This window comes from Blennius ocellaris, assembly GCF_963422515.1.
Source record: "Blennius ocellaris genome assembly, chromosome: 1".
NCBI classification, from domain to species: Eukaryota; Metazoa; Chordata; class Actinopteri; order Blenniiformes; family Blenniidae; genus Blennius; species Blennius ocellaris.
Genome location: NC_137650.1, coordinates 24,967,557 through 24,988,097, shown reverse-complemented (window position 1 = coordinate 24,988,097; position 20,541 = coordinate 24,967,557). Strand labels below are relative to the sequence as shown.

The 20,541-nt window shown below is 42.2% G+C and overlaps 1 protein-coding gene across 2 annotated transcripts in view; it reads left to right on the top strand.

The window, feature by feature from the left end:
- Positions 1-20,541, top strand: part of sox6 (SRY-box transcription factor 6) — a 132,514-nt gene that overhangs the window by 35,468 nt on the left and 76,505 nt on the right. For both annotated transcript variants that reach the window (XM_080517800.1, XM_080517799.1), the window contains exons 4-5: positions 10,219-10,456; positions 13,305-13,515. In XM_080517800.1, the coding sequence (XP_080373926.1) occupies positions 10,219-10,456; positions 13,305-13,515 (449 nt within the window). The remainder of the gene's footprint in view (positions 1-10,218; positions 10,457-13,304; positions 13,516-20,541) is intronic.

Below are 20,541 nucleotides of genomic sequence, written 5' to 3'. Positions count from 1 at the left end.
TATTGAATATGCAGATCGCTGCCGACTCTTGGTGTGTGGTTCATAATGCATCAACTCTAACTGTATCAAACAAGGGTCTCTGATAAAGACCCACTCTGATGAGAGATGGCCGACGTATGCGATTTGTCTGCAATAACAAACACCACAAAGGCTGAGACTCAATTAAAACAGAGCCATGCGGTAATTTGTGTGACAGCGTTTTCGTGTGTTTGCAATGGGCTGGCCATGGCCGCGGCCAGCTCGACAAGCACAACCAGCAATGCGCACAGTGGACAGCAAGCCAGTGCACAAGGTGTTTATGAATCAACCAAAATTAGGTATTTCCCCCATGTTACAGAATGTTGCTTCCATCGTCTTGCATGCATGATGCAATCCCTTAGAGGGTTTTAGGCGAGGGGAGTGAAGCACTTTACAGGCACACCCGCAGGAGAGGGATGTGGGAAATGTTTAAACTTTAGATAGCTTTTAGAGAGCTTTTCCTAAAAACCAGGGCTCACTAGAAAAAAAAGAAAAAAAAAGTCTACCAGTGCTACAATTCTGTGTGTTTTGTCAAAATGTTGGGATTGTTTTTATTTGCTCTTCAATTTATTAAAAAAAAGAAAGCTAAACAATCTCACACTATTTCTTTATATCCACTCACACAGATTTTTTTCTGCCAAACACAGAATTGAGAATACAAAGACAGAAGAAACTAAGTCCAGTATTTTTAGCTTGAGCTGTTGTGATGTAGCTGCCATTTATAGCTGATATGCCTGATGGCGGACGGCTGCCCTGCTGACACCAGAGGGGAGGGGCTATAGACTGTATATAGACTGCACAGCACAACCTCTCAAATACATACATAGACATGCAAACAAAGCGAGTTCACATGGATGCTTTCAAAAACATCCCATGGCACTCAAATGACCAATTTAAATAGATTCCAGCAGCATTAAAATAAAATATAGTTAAAATGAATAACTGCCATACTTTATCATTCCTGTTTAGCAAGTCATTCATTGAACCTTCTAGAATAGCATAGTATAAAAGTTGTGCATTCCTTGAAGAAGAAAATATTCATGTTTTTCTGCCTTTTAAGATACCAAGCACGTCAATTCCCTCTTTGCATGTGAAGTGGTCCTCCAGGTTTTTGTCTGCATGCAGGCCTTTTCCCTTTTTGCAGCAAAAGCAACAGTTCACCTTGGCTGCATGCAACTGATGCCACTTCTAAGAAAAAGTGAATTGGAGAGAATCATTTCATACCGTGGTAATTTAGGAATACATTATTATCTCTATATCTAGTTTGTCAGTCATATATTTGATAATTTGAATGTGTTAGTAGATATAAAAAAGAAAACCACTACAGCAAATTAAAACACAATGCAGCATACTGTAAAAGTGTATTTCTATGCCAACATTCAAAGTAGCAGGCCTTTGAAATTATTTGTAGTAACAAAGAGTGAAAACAGGCATCAGGACACTGTGCATGGTGGCATGAGTAGTAGTACATTAATAGGATTGAACATGTTTGCGCCAATCTATTAACAGCAGTCAAAAAGGTGGCTTAAACTTTATTAAGGGGGGATTTCCAATGAGTTTAAATAGTATCTTAGTGGCTGACTGATCTGCTGGGGCGCTAACAGGATATTTCAGAGGGCATTTAGATATAATTGGGAAACTGTTTGCTGGAGGGACCGATAAAATGCTGCTACCCTTTACTGTAAATAGTGTGTTGCAAGTGCAGCAACCTTTGTCAAGTTGCAGCCATTGTTTGCAGACTGGTCGCCCACTCCGCAGGCTGTGAAAGACACATCTGCTGAGCTGAGCGGAGAGCAGATAGACAGCTCAGCTCAGGGTGAGGTGTGTGTATGTCGACCGGGTCCTCAGCTCGCCTGTTATGCAGCTCAAATCCAGTTCCTATCTTATCATCAAATATTTGTCTGTCCTTCACTCTCTATTTACCTTCCATTCTGTTTGCTTTGTTTATTGAAATGTATCTCAGGGAGGTAGAAAACCTCCAGTAAGTTTTTTTGTTACATAATATCTGTGCACATATTCCACATATTCTTAGGTATTTATTACATTTTACGACTTGCTAAAGCCAATATTTATTGACATTAATTAGGTTTGAAAAAATCACAACAGGAACTGTTGTTTGACATCGCAAATGTTCAACACAGCAGATCAACTGTTCAGAAAATTCCCTCAAAGGTCTTAACAGCAAATACATGAGCGTATTTGTTTAATGTGTTGTTTTTGATTGATTTCCTGATTAAGATCCAAGGGGTAGCCATAAATGTTTTGGGACAAAGGGTCCCTTTGTGTGGATGGGGCCCCAGTTGAAATGGAGGAGTAGTTTGAGATTACCAGATTATTTCCTACCAGCCCAGTGAGTGAAGCGAGGCGAGCTGCAGCCCTGCGCCGTGCTGTGCTGAGGCTGAGCATAATGAGTGCGGTGGCAGGGAACCACAACAGAGCCGGGGCAGAGGCTGCCTGGGAACCAAAGGCCCGTGGCCCACAGCCAAACGCACACACACAAATCCTGCTGCACACTTGTGGCTTTTTAAGAAAGCAATTTAGTTAATGATTTCATTTTGGAACTCTGTCATGATGCATGTGTCTTCCAAGCAAGCCAGCAAAGGAATTAAGTAGAAACTAAACGCAGAGAAAAAGGTATTAGTAAACATAAGCTTCACTCTGCAAACCACAGAGAAAAAAAATAACATACAACCAACTGCAATGTGGTATTTGTTGTAAACACAACACAGAAATCACTTGGGTAATCGCCTGTGGTAACTTTGTCGTTTGTGGGTCCAGTATGATTTTGCGCTGCTCTGGACAAACCCTAAGATGAGATGAAGCACAATATGAGTGGTCAGACACATGGTTAGCAGCAGACTGGTGAGGCATTTTGTGTTTCAGTCAGCGTCTAATCCACTATCGCGCCCGCTTCCCCCGGAGTGGAAATACAGCAGACTTTCCTGTTCAACCATGTCTGTCAGCTCTCTGATTTTATTAGGGCTATGTTTCACATTCATTTACTCAGGTTTTCTCAGTGCCGCCCCATGAATGAAACCAGTTTAGCATTGCTAAAACAGCAGCTTGTACATGTCGTCTGTGAACCAAATTTTGGGGCAATTACTCAGATCAGTGGTTGGGGTTTCTGGTTTTGCTCTTCAGATCTCGTTTTTCTCTAGCCTCTCTTCTTTTTTTTCCCGTATCAGCTGTCAATCACATGTGGTAACTTTTAACCACCTCCAAACAGAGCAGGGGGCCAGCCATTCATTTAGTCCTTGACTTTTGCTCAGCTTCTTCCCATCCAACCTGTCAGAATGACACACACTGTTGACCATGCTTTCTATTCAGCACTGGCAAATTAATTGGTTTCAGTGGTTTAAATCAGCAATCAATGTCAGGTTCCCAACATAATAAGCCTTAATCATAAATCTTTGAGGTGTGGCTTGCCTGACCCCTATTCATCATGGCTCAGCTAGATGGTCTCATCTGGGTGGAGCAAATGAACTACCCCTGTTTTGATTTTCCAATTGACGTGTCACATCAAATGTGGCTACTCTCTACCCTCCCTCCCCAAGTCTACCCCGGCCCCTCTTCTCACAGCCCTTAAAAAACACAAGAGTCCAAAAGACAAAGAAGGAAAAGAAGTCCGGTTGTTGTAAAGGCAGACACACTGCTCTCCCTTGTGTGAGAGTTCTCAATGAAAGCCATTAATTTATTCAGAAAAAGGAAAAAAGAATAGCAGAAAGGGGGTATAAAACATTCAAGCCGGCTCTAACTGTAGCTAATGAGCTGTTGTCCTCCCGTGACCTCACAAAAGAATAGAGCAATTTAATAACAACATTGTTAAAAGTAATTTTCTCACTTCAACCACCAAGAAACAACAAGCCATTTAAAAAGTCAGAGTCAAATATTAATAAGATAGGATAACACAACAGAATCCATTGTATAATGTATATCTCTCCAGTCGTATAGGGCAATGCTGCTCCTCATTTCAAAAAACAGTCACGATTACCGGCTCCATTCTCGCCACTTGTAAAATAAAAAAAGAACCGTCCATCATAAATAAATACTGTCCTTGAGTATTTGGCCAAAAGTCTACAATTGTTTTACTTTTACTATAATTGCTTAAAGGCTCTGCTTTTTTTCTTGTAACTTTCTTCTGATCCCGATAAACTGCGCCTCTTTGGTGAATTGGGAATCGTCGCTTTACTCCTGTTTTGCACCATGAGCCAGCTCCTTTTCTGACAATTATGAGAGATCTTCCAATGGATTTGTTGAAGTGCCTTCTCTAGTGTGGAGAACCTGACTTTATAAATGATGGAATAGAACTGGCTTGAATAGCGCTTTGTTTAATGTTTTACAAAGGGGGGCCCCCCACTCTATATTTCATCTGTCACTGTTGCTTTTCTTCCCCTCAACAATGCTTGATTGTTTTCATGAAAATTTCAGGTTCCATGAACAGAATAATTCTGTATTATTATGTTCCTGCCAAATTCCAATCCCTGTTTTCCTTGTCCTGGTCACAAAGGACTCATAACTTACTGTCAACTATGAGGCAGGCCACAAAGCTCCACTGTTGCTCAGCAAACAGGGTTGTGTTGGCTGAATACTTGACTCACTTTGAGGTTTAAGTGTAGCACCAGCAGCAGCAAGGCTCTTTGGGATGTCTATCATCCCAGTATAGTCAGAGAAAGAGAAACTCAAAGATTAAAAAAAAAAAAAAAAAACAACATCCAGTGTGCTCCTCCTCTTGTGGATAATTTCTTCTGTCATGCGAGTCTAGTAAAAAGGCTAGCCATGAATTTTTTTTTTTTCCTACCCCTCTGTTTTTTGGGCAACCATCCTTCATTTGTGAAAGCATACGCATGAGTGAACTTGTGTGTGTCCTGGGGAACTGAGAGGCTGTTATGCCATCCAGCTTTGAGCTTGTGTCCTGGGATCAGAAAAAGGGCCAATAGCACAGGGGACCAAAGGAGGAGAGGAGGGCGGCGGGAGGAGGAGGCGGAGGAAGGGTTCAGTGTGTGAGTGCTCATCGACCCTTCCTGAGTAGACAGACAGGGACACTTAAGCACTCTCACACCTGCATCTGCCTTTGCCTTGCGTGGGGGGCAAGGACACCAACCACGCTGTCATGGCAGCTGCACAAGTGTTTAAAGTGAGATACAAGGCAGTTCCTCGAGCGTCATATCATTGCAAATAATTTACCCTGCAAAGTAATTATCAATGCTCTGCTCAATATGTAAAGTGTGCACTTCAGGTGGCTTGCTTAATTCGCTCTGGGTGGCTATCATTTGAGTGTAGATTTTAGCTGTGGTGACTGTGGCAGCTTCTAATAGAGAAGGCATCAGGAGAGAAACTGAAGAGAGGACGAAGTGTTGCTGTAATTGAGTTGACTTTTTGCAGGGGGAAGGTCAACGATAATGGAGGAACAATTTAAACAAATTAATTTAGACAACTCTCCAGTCGCTGTATATCCAGTTGCCGAGTTGGAGAATCTCAACCATTTACTATATTTTAATATCATTATCTGTAATTACTTACTCTGCTCAGGTTTAAGAGATTAAAATCAATTTGTGCATTGCCAGAACGGACTCGTGGAAAAACAAGTCTTTTTAAAAAAAAATTTGTAGCTCACCTCCTAAAATAATCTGTGCAAGGTGAACAACAACAAAAAATGTACAGTATATGAATGCATGCTAAAAGTCTGCGTGTGTATTCGTGCGTGTGTGTATGCAAATAAGAGACTAACTGCACACTATACAGCCTTGTATTATGAGATGATTATGTATCCAGAAACCTGGCTGCTGCACAGCATGGCACAATCACAATGGAGGGTGATAATTTAATTGTGCTAAACGGTGGATTCCGTGTCAATGCTCCTCCAGCTGGGAGCTGTCAGGTAGTAATATCTCATTATGGCAGGTGAAGAACCCAGAGGAACCCTACCATGACACCTGTTTGAACAGGAGGAACCCCTGAAGGAAAACACACAGATGATTTTTCGCCCCCGTCGCTGATTTCTCTGCCACACACACACACACACACACACACACACACACACACACACACACACGCAGTCTTCATCTTTTTCCACTTTACATAATAGAATTAAGCCTCAATAGTTTTGATTTATTTTTAGTTTTATTGTAAATGATTCATGTGATATAGTACAATTAGTACAATAAAATAGTGTGACAGGGCATAATCGTTATTACCCCTTTGTTAAGTGGCACTATTAGTCAGACAGTGGAAGTGTTGATTAACTGCATGTTCTTTTTATGTTTAAAAATTGATGTCATAAATCTGCAGCTTTTTTAATAAGTTATTAAAAAAGACATATCTGCTTCATCTTTTTACACCTTTAACGTGAAAATGAGATTCGTCATTTGAACAATCTTACAATACAGGAGTGCACATCATGCAACAATAGGGCCCTCTAAATGTCACTGTATGCTTTTCCATCCATATATTTTATAAATCTTTAATAATTTATCTGTCTTTTCTCACTGGTGCAAAGGAAGGGGATATAGTCTCTGATAAGACCTCAAGATGCAATGGGGCAAGACATCAGAAGCGAGATAGACAACTGGGTGGGATGGGTCTGTGGGGGAGCTGGTGTGGAGTTACTTATCACTATTGTCTATAAAAGGTAAACAGTGTGACAGAGTAGATACAGAGGGGTGAAAGTCAGTCAGACCCTTTTATGATGAAAGAGGAAACAGGATAGCTGCGGACACATTGCCCAGCAGTCACAAGGCCTCCAAGATGAGCAGTGCACAACACTCCTCTAATACTTACCAATTAAGCAGAGGTTGTTTTGCACGATGATGAAACATTATCTCAGGGAACAATTCATGACTCAAAGCATTCCAGGCCATATGAGCCCACGGCTGGAGAACTTAAATCCTAATCCTTCAAATGTGCGCAATATTGTCGGCTATATATAGACCAGGTCTCTTTTCTATTTAACCCTCCCTCATTGCTGCCTCGAGTCTTCAAAGTGACTGGGGCCTTGTCTTTGAGGAAGACGCCAAGAAGCGGCGTATCACACACTTATTGATTACCTTTTATTTAATTACTGTGTAATCATGCACGAAGGAGGGCCACATTTCAAGTATTTATGAGCTTTCTTTTCAGCTCACCACATTTTTTTCCTGTTTAGTATGTACAAGCACATTTTGGTTCTATTTACCAGCAAAAACTGATTCAATTATTAATGTGAGTAAAGTTATTTCAAGAATACACTGGAGTTGCACAAACAGGGCTGGTTTGCAGGATTTACTTTGCAAGCACGGAGGCCAAGGGTGTAAACAGAGCTATTCTATCAGAAAATATGAAACGATTCTACATGCGTCGGTGGTAACCGCATTCAGCTGGATACTGCTCTCGACTTTGCGTCTCATCAAATACCTTTGTTGTGTCTTCGCTGATCTACTGCTCACGTACCCCTTTAGATCACAGCGCTGTGTGATCCCCACTCAAAATATGAGGAATAAAATACTGAACGGTTGCCCCCAGATATTTTCAGAGAATTACTGCCACACTTCCCCTTTTCCCCTTCAATAATATGAGGTAGTATTGTATGGGGCTTGTCAGATGTGGGGGTGGGGCAGAAGGGTTTCTCCGTACTCTTTAGCTGCCCGAGCGCAGCCCTCCCAGCACTACTAATAAATTATTAACTCCTGCTGACAAATACTGTTATGGAGCCTGCTGCAGATCTGTTGCATTCTTTAACAAGATTGCTGTAGACACATGTTACAGGAGAATGGAGTCTCCAATGCACCCTCTCGTCTTTTTCTCTCCATCTATCCCCTTCTCTCACTCACGCCTCAGCAGTTTGACTGATGGCTGGAGACCAAAGTAAAAGTGCCTGAGAGACTGAATATTTTAGTGGTAAAATAATACCACTTGATTTACTGTGTAATACAAAAGCAGTGCTTTGTTTCACTCTCACACTCCATTGAGGACGAGGTGCTTGTTGCGCTTCAGGCTCAAGCTTTTTGGGTGCATTAATAAAAAATATGTCAAAGTCTATGTGCTCAGCTTACTCCTGCCACACGCATGCGCGCGCGCGCGCGCACGCACGCACGCACGCACGCACACACACACACACACACACACACACACACACACACAAGCAACATCCCCTAACACTACTATTGTCCCTTCTACTTGCCATTTCGTGTGTGTGCTCTGAACTTTGCTCCGAGTCATGATTTTCAATCACCAGTACACATATTTTGTTCATTTTCTATTTGATGTAATTGCAGGAAATTGTTTAATGGCTGATTAAAATTGAAGGCTGAGTCCCAATAAAGCCACTGTTGTCAGTGCTTCCAGACATAGCATTTAAAAGACAAAATAAAAAAGGAGAGACAGCCAGGCAGTCTGTCAGGCATGGGTTCGTGCTCCTGCTCTGCTCTCTTACCTGACTTACTGGGTCTGTTTGTACAGCTGCTGAGACACAAGAGATTAACTTAGGCTACCATTGTTTAGGTCCCTATTCACTACCCGGGCCGATCTGTGACTGTGTGTGAGTAAATGAGACGCAGACAGACAGACTGTAATACATATGCCAGCACACATTACAAATAAAGATTTTATGCAAGACTTTGTCACAGTTACTTCTGCATTATTACTTACAGACCTCTCAATTCTTCTGGTGTTGATGCTTCATCCTTTTCCAATGTGTGGTTTATTTTTCATCTCTCCATGTTGCTTTATATTTTGGATCGACTGTTTGTGAAAAGCGCAGAATATAAACGTACCTAGAGTATTCACGGCAATAAAAATCCAACGGTGTGATTATGAAGTGGACAATACATCTCATTTGACAGATTTCCTTGAGAAGAAATATTGGACCCAAAGACCTTGTCAGTAAAATACTTTCCAAAGAGGAACATATATTTGCCTATCTCTTGGTGCCTGATGCTCTCAGCTGAAAGTGCAAGGACATCATCACACCACAGCCTGCCTCAACCTTGAGAGTCCCCCCCCCCCCCACCCAAGCCCAGGGCAAGCTTACAGTGGAACTAAAATGCTGTCACACTGACCCCTGTGGATAAAGCAGGAGAACAGGGCAGATGGTGATCGGTGATGAAATGTTCCCTGAGCATTTTGTCATGTGTTTTATCAACACACTCATAACTTCACACCCACTTGATTTTTCTTTACTCTTTCTTACATGCAAGACTGGCAAGCACACACTCAGTCACCTGAGAAGATTTTGAACCACAAGAAGTCACATTCTAGTTTTAATGGTCAGTGTCCCGTAGTTGGAAAAAAAAAAAAAAAAAACAAACAAACAAATTTTGAGGAAAAACCAGGAGTTCAACACATCAGCTCCCTTTCTCAACTTCACACCTGTAGGAAGGCCATGTCATACCCATTTTAATTCAATAACAAATGCTTAATTGCAGGTGCATGCACAGTGTTTAATTTCATCCATTGTGACGTGCAACACGAGTGCAGCCTGATTAATTGTAAGAAAAAGTGGAATTGGTTGTATGAATTCCACACTAACAAAATGTTGGGTAGGAAGAAGAAAAACACACAGCTAAAATGAATTTTTGTTGCACCTGACATCTTAAGCAAATTCTCATTAGTCATATTCATCAAAGCATGTGACAGACTTGTGAATTTTGTCCTCCACCATTGGCATTTTCTTCTGCGGAAGAAATAGTGTTGTTCGTGACTTTCTAATTTGTTTGGTCAAAACAAAAGAACTGCTTCAGAGTCTAATTAAAACATAAAAAAACAGTGAATAATTAAAAATGGATGTCTGAAGGGCAATGAAAAAAATCAATTTGTAAGTTAAAGGAAACTACTTGAGTCATCTGAAAATGAAGTGTAAAAACGTATGGTTTGTAGTTTCCACGTTGATTACATTTCTTTTGTGGATGGAGCCCCTACTCTGGCTGACCTTCTGCCCGAGTCACTCTTGGGGTTTCGTCCAGATCCCAAGCAGGCATGGCTTCGGCCCAGAATCAAGTCATCCATTTGAATTGAACAAAAGATCAGGGACGTGTCATGGTGTGTCCTAAACAACACAGGCCAGGGCAGCAACAGGTGGAGTATTTGATAATAAATGCACCAATATTCATGGCTATGCAAAAACTAATTCAATAGAACTCCTCTTTAGTTATGAAGCATTTAAGCAAACAAGGTTCCTCACAAGATATTTTATCCCTGTAATCTTTTTTTTCTTTTATCATCCAACAGCAGAGTCATGTCTTCCAAGCAAGCCACATCTCCTTTTGCCTCTGTGGTTGACGGGGATGATGCCATGAGTCAGGAGCACTTGTCTTGGGAGAAAGATGAGAGCGCAGAGGCCCATGGTACACCACAGCTGCCCCTGCACAGTCTGCTCCATGGAAAAGCACCAGATGAACTGCAGCAGCTCAGCAGCGTACCGTCAGAGAGTGACTGGGACAGCCTGGTGTCAGCCCAGCACCGCATGGTGAGGAATTCAAACACACCTAGTGAAATCACCCACAAATGCTTTCTCACCTATTCCATGTCAACAAAACTCCCTTGTGGAGAAGAATTTGGGAGATACATGGGGAGGACCTTTTCAAACCTCACAAAGTGCTCTGCTGTGACTCTGTTCATCCCTGGACTGAACTGGCTCTCATTGTTCTTGGTATGTACTGAGCCGATACTCCAGCCCTGTGGTTCCCATATACTGTGAAACCTCAGCTTCAGCAAGCTCTAAACCATGAGCTATTATTGGTTTAAAGAGAGGTTTTCTAACTCTTTCTGAATAATGTAATGGCATTGCATTTTGATGACTAGATGTGGAGGCAGCCTTCTTAGCTTCCACTGGCTTCTTGTTGATATAAAAGAAATATCTGTCTTTGATAGATGTGTGTTGTTGTTCTTGTTGTGTATGAGCTACATCTGCAGCAAGACCCCAGACACGGCACATTTTTTAGTTCAGTGCTGCTTTGATGTGAGCAGAGCAAGGAAGAGCACCAGTACTTGCGGGCTATAGACATAGGGGGCAGGTGGTTGTGTGTGACAGACGGGTCCATGCTAAAGAGACCCAGAGGGCCTCTGAAGTAGCTCTGCAGTCGGCCACCGAGACCCTCAACACCTTAGCATTTCATTGCAGCACAACACAGAGCCTACTGACACACACATACACACATGCACACACTCGGAGAAACATGAATAGCTTGTGCAGCAGCCTGCTCCTCGTAATGTAGAGGTATGTATGCAGATTGTGTAGGTAACTGACAAGCTAAAGAGTTCTCAGGGTCTCTTGATATGTGGCACATTAGGGGAAGCCACTAATGCCAGTAACTGTTTTTTTTTATTTTTTTTAGCTTGTATAGGACTACCGCCACTGTTCAACCAAAAAACAATTACTATAATTACCATTAACAGCCATTTCTATACTTCTGTTTTATATGTTCAGTCACAGCCCTTTTTAAATATATTTTGAAAATAACATAATCTTAGTTTGTATGTATTTGGATAATTTATTCAGTTATTAATTGCTACATATGGGAATTATTTTTTCACTTTGCACATACAATGTATGTAGAGTGAAGGCTTGTATAAAAAGTATAAGTCAAAATGGCACATGGAGATAAACAAGAAATGTTGCATCAAAGTGGCGTCAGGAAACAATAAAAGGTTACACAGGCCTGAAAACCTGAGCACGATTTCAGTAACTCAGATCATGAATGCCTAAAGGTTGGTCCAAATGTTAAAGGTTGAACACTTGACCATTATTAGATTATCGCCTCATGTAGCCTTGATCTTAAGTCAAGACACTTTTCACCGATCTACTGTATCGAAAACTGTGAAATGTCCCCCCACCCCCCAAGTATATTATGCCTCCAACATATTCAAAAAGGAAAATAAGCTGAAGGTATAACTGAAAAAAAAAAAAGATGCTAAAGAGTGAAAAGGCAAAATGAGCAACAGTGGTAAAGTAACATGGAAGATCACAGCAAAGAGATGGAGAGAAGAAAAAGAAGGCATAAGGTGGAAAGAACGCGAGCCTTCCCTTTGCTGATTACCTGACTCCACTGCTGTGCCATGTGTCTGTGTGGGCTGTGCCCTGAACCCACGCCAGCTGATTAACCCAGCACTGCTCCTCTCCCCTCAAGCACTCTCCACTGTCTCTGCCACGCTGCATAATCATCCAACACAGGCTTGGGAGGCGCAGAGTAGGCCGCTCGGTCGTGCCACCCTGGCGCTTGGTACCAGACCACCCTACTCACTGCCGCAACTCTGCCTGAAGCCCGACATGCCACACAGGGATGAGAAATTGGCACTGTCAACCCCCGGGCCCAGTTTACTGCATTCCTGACTTTTTATTTAGGATTCTCAGTGGCTCCAGACATGGTTGTATCATTTAACTATGCTGTAATACACTCTGTTATCATGCCACTGTTGATTAAAGCTCACTTTTCCATGTTGGATACAGCTGCGTGTCATGTTTATTCTCCTCACTTTGTGGGCCAAAGTTTAAATCAGAGATAACTGTTCCCCCGTTATAGGCTGCAACTCCTGGCTGCTTAGCTACCTTCTGCTTTCTCAGACTCCACGAGCCATAATTAACACCACCTTCTGTCAGACGCAACCCTCAGCCATGGTCTGTGTGCTGGCTATTACGCTCCCAAGTGCGGAGTATTCTCTTCCTCTCTCCCCCCCTCAAGCCCTCCCCCTTTCTTCTCCTTCTTTCCTTCATGTCTCTGTTTGTGCACAGGGAGCACTCAGCCAGTCAGCCAGAGACAGGACCCTTAGTTAAATACTAAACCATACACAGGTGGGACTGAAAAACAACAACAGCTCGAGACAGGACACAGATTTACGATGGCTCAAGGCACTCAGTTGAGAATAGGTCTCTACTAGAAAATGAACAAATTACACAGCAGTCACCCTAACACAAATGCACACTCAACAGCAATTTGAAAGATTACAGTTGGGAGATTTCTCTGTGTAGTCTCTGCAGATGAAAAGTAAAGCCTGAGCACATTATGGATATGCCCTATGAAAGTGTACCTCATCATTTCATCTCAATTTTTCACTTGTCATATCTCATTTACAAGAGCAGCTCGGCAGTGGTGAAAATACAGAAGCTGCTCTATGAAAAGCCAGAGAGGAGCCATTTGATATGGCCAAATCACCCCTGAGCTGCAAAAAACCTGGCAATCACTGCATTTGAATGAAGAAAAAAAAAACCCCCATCAAAATTCTCAATGGGGCTCTGACAGAACACAGAAATATACTCATCATTTAATACGAATCCCTTTCCTTGTTGTCTCCCCTCCCAACTGTTGATTGTCTTACAGGAATCTGACAGCAATAAAGTATGTTCCCTCTACTCCTTCCGGAACAATTCCACTTCCCCACACAAGCCTGAGGAGGGGGCCAGGGAGCGAAGTGACCTGCTGAGCGGATCAGCGTTTGGAACTCCAGAGCGCCGCAAAGGAAGCCTGGCAGACGTAGTGGACACGCTGAAGCAGAAGAAGCTGGAGGAGATGACAAAGACAGAGCAAGACGGTATGACTCCGTGTGTGTGTGTGTGTGTGTGTGTGTGCGTGCGTGCGTGCGTGCGTGCTTGTGTGCTGAGAAATATTATTATCCTCCAATGTCTGTCTGATTAGCCCAAATTTCTCCTCCCCTTTCAAAAAAGTTTCTCACTTAACAACCTCTTTTCTCTTGCATCTCTTTGTGTCAAACTAAAGTGTACACACACACACACACACACACACACACACACACACACACACACACACACACACACACACACACACACACACACACACACACACACACACACACACACAATCACACACGTTGGGAATTCTGACGTTACAGTGTTTCCAGTTTGTTCTGAACCAAATCCAATGTGACAAAGACTGTGTGGCAGTGCACCTCAGCATAAGTGTGGTCTTCATTCATGCCAAGGAAAACTCCTTGACTATAAAACTCATAGTGCTGACCTGATGCCAGGAACATTACCTCCTTTTTTATTTTGCTACACAGAACACTTTTTCACTTGACACAGTTATCCATCAAAGTTAGCTACCACAAACAATCCAACCCCTTCTCAGGTATGTTTTTTTTTACCTGTTTTGCGTTGCATTCGTTCGCCTTATCCGTCACATCATGAACATTTCTGGTGGCAGCTTTTTGAGATTGTCTTACAATTATCTACTACGAAAAAAAGATCCATTCCTGAGATAGGACCGCGAGTTCTCTGTCATATCTGTACCCATTTTACCCTTCTTCCCTCTCCCTCCTACAGCCTGCAGTCTATCAAGAGTATGGCGGAAAAACAAATATTTGAAAGAGCTGCTGAAACACATCCCCCTTCTTAATTAGGACTGTAGTAATATAACTACATCCAATCAAATGTTAAACCCCCTTGGGAATGCATGTGTCTCATTTGGTGTCTGGGGAGCTCTTAGCTTAAGCACTTCATCAGACGAATAAATTAGACCTCTGTTAGCCTAAAAATAATTTGCCACTTCTTTTTTAAGTGTTCGTTTGGCTATCTTAGTATCAGAGAATCACAGGCCTCTTGCTAGATAATGGTTTAGCCACATCCTGTTATGGGAGTGATTATTTGTCTTGTCATCGAGATCATCCGAAACAGAACTGAAAGAATGGGCAAAACTCCTTTGAGCAATGCTATATTACAGATCTTTCCACAGCATGAAAAATATGTATTTTTCAAAATGTATTTAAATGACCCAGAAGGGTTTTGATTAGATTAGGCAAAAAAATCTAAATATGTATATATAAAACACAGGGGGTCAGCAATTTTCACCTTTTTTTTTTTTTTTTTTTATAGCCCAATGATGTGAAACACATTTTTAAAAGAAATCAGAAGGGAGAAGGATCTTAGGAATTGCTCAAGTCACACTTACTATCGCAATGCAGCAAGATTTTTCCTCAGTAAGGATTTTTTTTTCTTCAGTTCAAGGGCATTTTACAAATGCAGTTTTTTCCCCCCATACCAATAGACATAAATATTAGGGGTATATAGGATTTTTGCCACTAGTTTTCTTGACAATGGGTTTTGATCTGGAGCTGATCCCAGGATGCAAGAATGGCTGCTCTCAGCACCTTCCAGGACAATTTCTGTTTTGTAAAAGAAAGGAAAATACCTTTCCTATTACCACTTTCTTATACCCTAAGGTGAGAATATCTTTCATATGTGTGTTGTTTCTCGTTGAGTTGATTTTCAGGGCAAGATTGTCAGTGCTTTCTGTAGCGACAGCGGGCATTATGGTAATGAGCCACAGCTGGTGAAGGCTGGTTGTTGCAGTAATTTAAATGGTCAAGTGCAGCTTGTAATCCAGGGCCGTATGTTAGTGCAGGAAGGAGAGGGTGCTTTAGAGTGCCATACAGCTGTTTTAATCTCCTGTTAATAATAGCGACTTGGTCTGCCTCATGCGCTGCGTATCATCACCACCAAAATAAACTCCCTTGTTGGAGGAAATTAGTTTCTGAGCATGGAACACAGCAGAAGACAAGAGGCTCACAAAGTTCAGTATGCTGTCCCCAAGCTGTAGGAACTGAGAGATACTCCGTTCTGAAGAGCACTTGAGAAAGCTCCGGTGGTGATGATCAGTGATTACTGTAAAATGGAGGAAGAGGGATTCTCAGATCCTGAGCAAGGAAAACCTCAGAGAAACTGTTGAGAAATCATAATCTTGTGTCTTTTGTTTATGGAGTGATAGTGACACGGTTGGGAATGACAGGTTTAACCCATTAAATAACACACAAGAATATTGGAGAAGTCATTTGTTGTCTTAATGATGTTGCTAATGTGCTACGAGCAACAGATGAGCTAAATATACCGCTTATCTACCCACGACAACTGCTGTGCCTAATTCTGCTGCTTTGGTGCCTGTCTGGTCGGGATCACCAAGGTCCTCAGAGACTGTTTACCATCTGCTACCATTCTTCTCCGGGCTTTCTTTTCTGGTCAAGACAGTTCATTGTCCTGATGGACTGAGGATAAATGCGGCCACCGCAAGTTTAAAGGGGAAAACAAATGGTCTGTGGCCCACAGTTTTTACACAGTACATTGCTCATATTTTGAACATGAAGTCCCACTTTACGTGATATAGTAGGTTTTGGTAGAAAAGGTTCCAGGACAAGGTACCAATGTATTTCTGACAGACCTGTTTATACTTCTTTCCATTGAGCACATGAAATGGTTTTTTTACACTGCAAGAACCTGAAATGATATTCTGAACTCAGAGGCATTTTATTTTTTTTTAAGCTGCACATTTGATGTTATTTGATGACGGTTAAGTTATAACTTTATTTTTTGGCGTTTTGGTAGACTGACATATTGGTAGGACTAATAAACATGTGATGAGAATTTCTGAATTTAAAAAAAGGTGAGCTTATTAGCTTGTTCTATCAGTTCTGTATATTCTATCAAATAATATAATTTAAGATTTCTTCATTGGGCACAATGCCTTTTAAACATTACAACAATAGGGACAGTGCTCAGTGTTACATGCATCATTCTTCCATCCCTCCATCTCTATATAATTGTACCCTTTCACCCCCTCTATCCTTCCACCCTTACTCTCCATTTCTGGTCCTTAAAGTGCTTTAAGTGCTTGTGACTGTGCTAATGAATGAAAATGTCCTCCCAGCAGTGAGCACCGCATTTAGCTGAATAGTCACCTTTGCTGTAAAAGCTCTATTAGGCCCAGTTGCCAGCAGGGCTAACGATTGTGCCCCATGTTTATTTACTAGGTATTGTAAATGCATTATTTATGGATAAGTCTCCAGACAGCACTTGTCAAGAGTTAAAAATGTCAGTATAAAGTATTGGGGTAAAAAGAAAAATAGCCGCCATTATAAAAACCCAAGGTGACCTTGATTTGATTCACGTGCAATTAGAACAGTTTTATATAATGCACTAAAGTATGAATCAATACTGAGCAAGTCAACACAGAAATACTTGTGTGTGTTGGGTCTTTATGATCGTCCCCAAGACAAGGGCGGGTAATTGGGTTTCAGCCTCCTGTCTAAGCTTTTAGGGATTTTCCTGGGCTCTGGAGCTACTTTTTGAATGGCTGCCAGTAAAACCACCATTGAGATCAATGCAGTTGTGTCTTTTTTTGTCTTTGTGCAATTGAGTGACAAGCTGAAACAAAGGCACAGTAATTCTGATTGGGCTGGTGAGTGGAATGATTATTTAACTGAAGAGGTATTTAGATCAGGAAAAATTTGAAAACAAGATTATATGTTCTCAATGTGATATATTTGGTTATTGATTTAATAATATCTCTAAAGGATTCCTCCATCCAGTCTTACATTGTATTAATTAACAGAGCCTTGTCAAACCCTCTGTAATGGCTTTAATATCTACTACATCTGCTCAGTTCCAATGCTTTTGTATGGAAGACAGTAGACAACTTTGACTTGATTTATAGTTATAGTCGATACATATCTGTCGGCTATACTTTACAATCTTAAATCCTAGTGGAAAAACTGCCAAAAGGCACCCACATGTTTAAAAATAGTAAGGCAAAAGTTAAAAATAGAGCAAGAGGCTTTGTATCTCTGAACTGCATCCTTTTGAGACCAATCAGTAAAGATACAGTAAGTAATCTAATAGAGTGTTCAACACCTGGAGCCCTTTGACAGAATCACGGCTAATTAACTCAGCAAAGAGAAGCAATTCCACCTGCCAAACTGCAAATGCTTTTTATCTCAGGTAGAAGTCCATTTAAAGACTATAGAGACAAGAGTTCCCGTATCACAGCTGCAGGTACCCAAAGCACTGTTGTTTGCCATAAAGCAGCCCAGCAGGGTGTGCCAATGCAGGCACAGGGTTATACTGTATATCCGAAGTGTATGTGGCCCCGTGTTGCCACCCAGACATGACTTCCACTCCTGCTCTGCCTTTCTCACCTCTTCTTTATTTGTAAGAGTAATTCCCTAGTGAGGTTGTGTATTATCACTGTATAATGACTGTGCAGTAGCTTGAGTGTGGGGGAGTGATCAGCATTGTGTGAGTAGCCCCAGGTCATTATCCTCTATTACAACACGCCGTGTAATGAGATTCAGGGATGGGTGAAAGCTTGGGAAGAGAATGGGATCAGCTCTAAGCCTGTGGTCTGATTAGCACTGATGAACTCTTGACTCTGTTGTAACACTGTCCCCTGTCAGTGTCGCTGCCCCCGCTGACTACATGGAGGCTCACTGAAATTGCCTGCAGGTGCTTCATGGCATCAACAGATTTGTTTGATGTATTGTCGATGTCGATGTATTTACTGTTTAAAAAAAAATATATATTTTTTTTGGTGATTTATAAAGATTGTAATGCTTTAAATATTTGTTTTTGTACATTATATTACGAAAATAAAATCACCTTCCTGCTGCCCTCAAAACAGATTGATGCTCTTTCTCCCCTCCTCCGAGTTCCCGCCCTTCTCCCCTCTCGTTTCATCCCAGCTGCCATGTCATCTGCTTCTGCTTTATCCCACCTAATTAATAGGAATCTTTGTTATAATGATCTGAGCATGAGCCTTTGACTCCATGCATATGTAATGAGGGTTGGATATCCAGTTGCCTTGGTTGCAGATTTTGAGGTATTCTTCATACATAGCTCTACGCTTTCCTCTGATCGCACCGATCCTACGAGAGGCCACAACCCTCTCGACAGGGTACATGCATGGGCCAAACACCAGTCAAGCCGCTGTGGCTCTCCTGAGTGTTTGTCCTTCCACATCCTTTATTATGCTGTTGTTTCTGTCATAATGAATTCAGCAGTTTCCTTTTCTATTTGATCAGATCGCCAGTATGGTGTGTAGATGAATGCATATACAGTACATGTCAGCGGGGGCTTTCCGCTGAGTGTGCGTGTGTGTTCGCCTTGGCCTGTGGCGTGGTGCAGCAGCTCAGCGGAGCAGCGCTCTGGTCTGTCACTTTTGTTTGAATAGGTAATGTAGATCTGTTCAGGCTGAAGAGACATGAGCTGGAATCGCTTGTTAGGACACATGATCAAAAGTGACTCTCTGCTCTCTGCCAATCAACCCTCTTGTCACCCTGTGAAGCAGACGTTAAATAGATTTTTCGGCTGTATGCCGCGGGCAGCCTGCCAGCCTGACATGTGAACTTTCACAAAAAAAAAAAAAAAAAAAAGATCCCCAGCCTTTTTAACTCCCCCTTTTTTACTTTGTCATCCTCTTCTTTTCTTTTGGGCATTACTTATAGGTTTTAATCCTATCTTTCTCTTCTATTCTCCCCCCCCCCCACCCTTTTTTTCCCCCTCTTGTGCACTTCCCTATCATCTTGTCACCTTTATCTGGTCCAGATCAACATTTGCCTTCCTCCCATAAATGTTGTTTCCCACCCTTACTTATTCTCCTGTGGCAGAGTTGCTCCTCTGCCAGGCTGAGATCAGAGCCCACTGCTAAATGGGGTGGCTGCATGAGAGGAATAGGCAACTCAGAGTGCGTGGTCCACTGCTGAATTATGTATTTACTATCTGGTCCAATACAGGGACCTCACATAACACAGGCGCGTCCCCATAGGGCGGTGGAGGCCAACACAGGTTTCACTTTACACAAGCTAAGATATAGATTTTGTTGCCCCTTTCAAAATGGGAACCCTTTCTGCTGTCTTGGTCATTCAGATGACAAAACAAGCAGCTGCTTCTTCAATGTGCCATTCTTTGCATTCAAGATCACCTTCCCTAGTTCTCATATTCCGATTAGTCAACAGTAGCAACTGCTGTGGAGCATTCCAGGGGCCATCTTCCCGGGTTTCAGCTGTTGAGCGTGTCCCCCTGCACCCATGCAGCACAAAACTTCCATTGTGATCCTGGCTTACTGGCTGCACAGGAACCCCTTGATAGGAGGAAACTGGTGTCTCTGAGAGACAAATCGCAGCCAGGGTTGCACAGAGGCTTGTTTGTCTTCACATGCTCATACATCCACATGCTAGTTGTAGGTATGGCTCTTTCATTGCATTTTATCAAACCGCATATAGAAATGTGGTGCATGACATCACTGATTCTGCAGCAGGAATTTGGGGAGGAAAAAAAACAAAAAACCTGAGGGAAAGCTGAAAGGAGAATGAAGATTTACTGGATGATCAGATCATCTCAAGTTTCGGATGGGCCTGCTTCATGTGACACTGCAGTTATTAGGGGGACACGGAGTTAGTGAAATGCTGACACATAAGACGGCAGAAGTTATTGATGCTACTATATTTGTCATTGGGCCATCTACCGGTTTACAATTCAGAGACAAATGCCCTGTTTAGCTGCAAAGACATTAAACGGCGAGTAAATGAGGGGGAGGGGCCGAGGTAGCCAGAAATGGGGGAATAGGGTTAGTCCACAATGGGATGTGGAGCATTGTGAGGGCACATGTGTCCTGCTGTGCATGTGCCTGTATGTTTGAATGCCTGCAGTAGGGTTACACAGGGAGACTTACGTGCCAGCTAAGTATCACTGTCCGAGCTGTGGCATTTGGCTCCCAAGCATTCTCCACACATAACTTGACAAAAGAACCGGTGTCATCTGACCACGGATCAAAATAG